The 5,790-nt window shown below is 46.2% G+C and overlaps 1 protein-coding gene across 1 annotated transcript; it reads left to right on the forward strand.

Moving 5' to 3' along the window:
* Window positions 1-219: 219 nt before the first annotated feature.
* On the forward strand, window positions 220-671 carry LOC311082106 (serum amyloid A-5 protein-like; the record flags this gene model as incomplete). Its single annotated transcript, XM_084112850.1, has 2 exons — window positions 220-347; window positions 533-671. The coding sequence occupies 2 exons, from the start codon at window positions 220-222 to the stop codon at window positions 669-671; spliced, it is 267 nt and encodes an 88-aa protein (XP_083968976.1).
* Between the last annotated feature and the right edge of the window lie 5,119 nt (window positions 672-5,790).

Raw genomic sequence — 5,790 nt, forward strand, 5'->3', positions numbered from 1 at the left:
TTCTAAGTTTTGTCCAACTATGTTTGTGCTCAGCTCTGTAATCATGAAGCTTATTCTTGCTGTGCTGGCCCAGGCGGAATGGTACAACTTCCCAGGAGAAGCCATTGAAGGTCATTTATTTTTCCTTTTTACCTCCATTTACAATTTTTTAACTCTAAATTGAGTCAAATTGTTGGCATATTTGAACTATTTTCACCGTTTCTTGCAGGTGCAAATGACATGTGGGACGCCTACCAGGATATGAAGGATGCCAACTGGATGAACTCAGACAAGTATTTCCATGCACGTGGGAACTATGAGGCTGCAAAAAGGGGTCCAGGAGGCATGTGGGCAGCCGAATTAATCAGGTACGTACAAAATCATACTGACTGTGGCAGATTTGATAACTCTATTCCTGATAAGCACTTAAATTGAGTAATAATGAATTTTCCCTCACACTCTACAATGAAACAGCAGCTCATTGTGCTATTAAAATGGATGTTTAAATGATTTTCGGGAATTTCGAATCATAATATGTTAATGATGTGTGCAGTGATGCAAGAGAGTTTATTCAAAATTGCCAGGACAGTGGCAATTCTGATTCTGAAGCTGACCAAAAGGCCAATCACTGGGGGCGTAACGGTGGAGACCCCAACCACTACAGACCCAAAGGTCTTCCCGATAAGTACTGAAAACAGAAAACCTCTGAAATCCTCAGTGCTTCCAGGATTTTTTTTTTTTTTTTGCTCCAAAATTGCTAGATAAAATTTTTCATAACAAATATAAAACCAACACTCTCTTTCACTCTCTTTTTACATCTTCAGGATTATCATTAAATAAATCTGCAGTCCCTAGTGAAAAAATGTATACTTAAGCACAATTTATTCATATGTACTTTGGTATAACTAAATGTATTTATGCCACACTATAAATTGTCTGTTAAATTGGAACAACTAATTTTGTACTAAATGCATTTTAGTTGTCCAAAAGTTCAACTAAAGTAGTATTTAATATACTTGTTTGTGCTAGCGTGTACGTGAATTTCTTTAACTATTTCAGTCTGACTATATGTTGTTTTCTTTATTTGTCATAATAACATATCTTTACTTTTGTAACTACTTTCTGTATGTATGTAAAGCTGCTTTGGAACCATGCTAAATTGTGAAAAGTTCTATAGAAATACATTTGAATTGAATTAAACAATACCTGATATTCAAAGTGTGGTTAAATTATTGACAAGGTAAAGGTCATAATTATATATATATATATAATAAAAACACACACACACACACACAGACACACACACACACACACACACACACACACACACACACATATATATATATATATATATATATATATATATATATATATATATATATATATTATTTTTCTTTCTTTTTTTCAACTCAAAATATTTCCTGAACTTTTATCTATACCATTTTTATACTCAACAAGAACTCAAATACAGTTCATTGTACATTTACAAGATCAATCAACAGAGGATTAAACAAATAAATTACTTAAGTAGTACATAAATATTTAACAAACTAATTGTTTTATTAGCAAATTGCTCAGTTATATTTGCACCGTAGGCAAAAGTTGTTTTTGGAAATTCTGCCCTTACAGCACCTGTTAGCAGAAACAAACTAGATGTTTCAGTTCATACTCAACATTTTAATTGGTTCCCTAGTGAATACAACCTATACAAAAATGTATTTAAAGTAATTTCACAGTAAATATACTACAAATCCACTAACATATTTACTGACATATCGCTTGAGACTTACTGACATAAATATTATGATTAAACTTTATGTGGCAGATGGTCAGGTAGGGGGGAAAGTTAGAAAATACACAAAGGGCCAAAGATCCTGTTGTAAATATTTGACTACACCACCTTCAACAGCCCTACACAAGTGCACACAGGTTCATTGCCAAAGGCAGGGTGAACAAGGAGACGTGAACTGAAGAAAAAAAATACTGATAATTTAACTCCTTTGTTACCATTGGAATACAATTGTAAAATTTGCAGTAGTCTGTCTTGTGTATTATAATAAATATCACTCACCCTAGAAAACCCACAACAATAAGAAAAGCAGTAGATGATGCAATGGGTTTCACTTTTATGTGTTTTTGTAGTGTCATGCAAGTTATGTCTACAAAAGTTTTAACCACATTTGAGTATCCAGAAATATGATTTCTAAACTATTTTGAATGCATGTCCTGATGTGTCATTTTTCAGTGTTAACAATGCACTAATGTTAATATTTCATTTGCACCCCTGTGTTATAATTTTTCATAAGTACCCTTTTCTGCTTTTTTAGAGCAATTCTGGAGAAAATGAGACTGCAGGGGAAGGTAACCCCCATACAGGCAAAGAAAAAATGGGACAACTTAAAAACAAAATATAAAGAAAGAAAGTTAATACACACATCTTTGCTGAAATGTATTGTGCTGTTGTTGTTAACAAGCCATGGTTAATTTGCTCTGCCTTAGGACTGCAAGTGTCCTGGGACAGGAGAGGGAGTGGGTGGGAAACCCACTGCTGAAACGTGGCCCTGGTTTGTCCTCATGGATGAGGTGTTGGGGCAGAGGCATTCTGTCAATCCCCCTGTCCTCATCGCCTCAATCCGTGAGGACATTTGAAAACAAACAAACAATATTTTGTAATAACATTTGTAAAAAATAAATAATTATATAGATAAATAATGTTTTATAAATAATAAATAACCATTTACAACATAACTTATACATCATCTAACAACATAATTTTAATGAACAATACATAAATTAAGATTTCAGCTGAGCAGAGAGACCCTGGTGGAGCTGCTGGACCCGGGTGGGCTCCACAATAGTGGGTGGCACATCATCTAGGATGGGCTCCGCAACGTCCGACTGCCGAAGGGGTGCGGAGGAACTCACAGGGTTCGCCAATTGGGGAACTCGACTGGAGCAAAAAGTGCACGTATCCATTCCTAGGAAGGGAGTGGCGCAGCAAGCCGACACTAGAGCGGGAACTTCGGTGTTACCGGCTGGTTGAAGCGAGCACACAGGAAGAAACCGGCTCAACACGTAGGCTATAAAACCTTGCGAACGTGTTAGGTGTCGCCCAGCCCGCAGCTCTACAGATGTCTGTCAGCGAGGCGCCGTGTGCCAGCGCCCAGGAAGAAGCGACACCTCTAGTGGAGTGGGCTTTCAACCCGGGCAGGCAGGGCACGCCTTGGGCTTCGTAAGCCAAGGCGATGGCATCCACTATTCAGTGAGCCATCCTCTGCTTGGAGACAGCCTTCCCCTTCTGCTGGCCTCCGTAACAGATGAAGAGCTGATCTGAGGTCCTGAGGCTTTGCGTTCTGTCCACGTACAGACGCAGAGCACGAACGGGACAGAGAAAAGCCAGGGCTGGGTCTGCCTCCTCCGAAGGCAGCGCTTGCAGGTTCACTACCTGGTCCCGGAAGGGAGTGGTAGGAACCTTGGGCACGTATCCGGGCCGGGGTCTCAGGATCACGTGAGAGTTATCCGGGGCGAATTCTAGGCACGATTCGTCGACCGAAAATGTATGCAGGTCCCCTAATCTCTTGATAGAGGCAAATGCAACCAGGAGAACTGTCTTACATGACAAGATTTTTAACTCAGCTGATTACAGAGGCTCAAAGGGTGGTCTCTGAAGTGCCGAAAGAACCAGAGACAAATCCCAAGAGGGTATAGAGAGTGGGCGAGGAGGATTCAGTCTCCTTTCTCCCCCTCAGGAACCTGACGATCAGGTCGTGCTTTCCCAAAGACTTACCATCAACAGCATCGTGATGTGCGGCAATAGCGGCAACATACACTTTAAGGGTGGAGGGAGACAGCCTTCGCTCCAGCCCTTCTTGCAGGAAGGAAAGCACGGCTCTGATCGAGCAAGATCGGGGGTTCTCCTCGTGAGAGGAGCACCAGTCAACGAACAGGTTCCACTTCAACGCATAGAGGCGCCTCGTAGAGGGGACTCTAGCGGAAGTGATGGTGTCAACTACCACAGGGGGTAGGTCACCTAGAACCTCCGGGTCCCATCCAGGGACCAGACATGGAGTTTCCAGAGGTCTGGACGCGGGTGCCATAGGGTGCCCCATCTCTGAGAGAGCAGGTCCTCTCTCAGAGGGATGGGCCAGGGAGGGGCTGTCGCGAGGAATACGGCGCAACTAACAAGACCTGCTCCTCGTCCTCCCTGACTTTGCACAAGGTCTGTGCAAGAAGGCTCACTGGGGGAAATGCATACTTGCGAAGGCCCCGGGGCCAGCTGTGTGCGGTCAGGGAATAGAACAACTGGCAGTGAGACATGTCCGGGGTGGCAAACAGATCTACCTGTGCGGTCCCGAAGCGCCTGAAAATCAGCTGGACCACCTGGGGATGGAGTCGCCATTCTCCCAGTAGCACCTGCTGCCGTGAGAGCTTGTCGGCTGCACGGTTGAGCAGGCCCGGAATGTAAACGGCACGAATGGTTGATGTACGCAACGGTCGCAGTGCTGTCCGTACGGACCAATACGTGCTTGCCTAGTAGCAGCGTTTTGAAGCGGCTCAGTGCAAGACGTACTGCTAACAACTCGAGGCAGTTGATGTGCCAATGGGAGCACATGGGAGCAACGCTCGCACATGGGAGCAATGGCCGCCTCCGCAACTTTCATGAAGACGCGGGGCGACAGGGCCAGCCCGAAGGGTAAGACCTTGTACTGATATGCCCGCCCCTCGAATGCAAAGCAAAGAAACGGTCTGTGTCGAGGGAGAATCGAGACATGAAAGTACGCGTCCTTCAGGTCGATCGCTGCAAACCAATCTTGGGGACGGATGCATTTGAAAATGCGTTTCTGCGTAAGCATCTTGAACGGTAGTCTGTGAAGGGACCGGTTCAGGACGCGCAGGTCCAAGATTGGTCGTAACCCACCACCTTTCTTGGGTACAATGAAGTACGGGCTGTAGAAGCCGGTCTTTATATCGGCTGGTGGGACCGGCTCGATCGCGTCCTTCGCCAGTAGGACTGCAATCTCTGCCCTGAGCACAGGGGCATTGTCCGCTAGAACATAGGTGAACAGAATGCCCTTGAAAGCAGGGGGACGCCGGGCGAACTGAATCGCATAGCCAAGTCTGATGGTACGGATGAGCCAGCGAGACGGGCTGGGAAGCGTTAACCAGGCTCCCAGAGTCCGAGCAAGCGGGACCAACGGCACCACAGACGTACCCGGGGTGGGGCAGCGCGGCGGAATGCAGGGACCCGACTCGGACAGCACAGCGGCCCGAAGTGGGGTCTGAGTGCGTGGTGCAGCACATACCTGTTTCCGTCAAAGGGCAGAGTAAGTGTGCGGAGGCGTCAGAGCATCCAGAACACAGCCACTGCTGCTCTCTGGCGATGAAAGAGGGGCTCGGGAGTGACAAGGCATGGCGGCGTCGTCGATTGCCAAGCGCGCCCTCTTAGGGCCCAGAGGAATCAGAAATTGCTTTTTTTTGAAAATGGCGGAACAAAAAGAAAAGGAAACAAAAGATTCTCCGCCCGGCCCTCCACCGGGGGAAGGAGTGGCGTCTCTGCTATCTCCTGAAGAGCAACTTGATCCACCTCTGGGCCGCCCGTCTCAGGGTCGTTTGCACCGTCGCTTGCCTCCTGGATTGGCAGCGGCCTGGACGGGCGGGGTCGGCTTCCTATGGCTTGCTCCACGCTGAGGCCTGGATGCTTGCTGCTGCTGGGGCTTAGTGGGAGCGGAGGACGCCACAGAAGGCCGACCTTGGCGACGAGAAGACGGAGGGTCTGCGGGCCGGCGGATGGGTGGGAGCAGCAGCGGTCCG

The sequence above is a fragment of the Abramis brama genome (genome assembly GCF_963993115.1).
Source record: "Abramis brama genome assembly, chromosome: 4".
Taxonomy (NCBI): Eukaryota; Metazoa; Chordata; class Actinopteri; order Cypriniformes; family Leuciscidae; genus Abramis; species Abramis brama.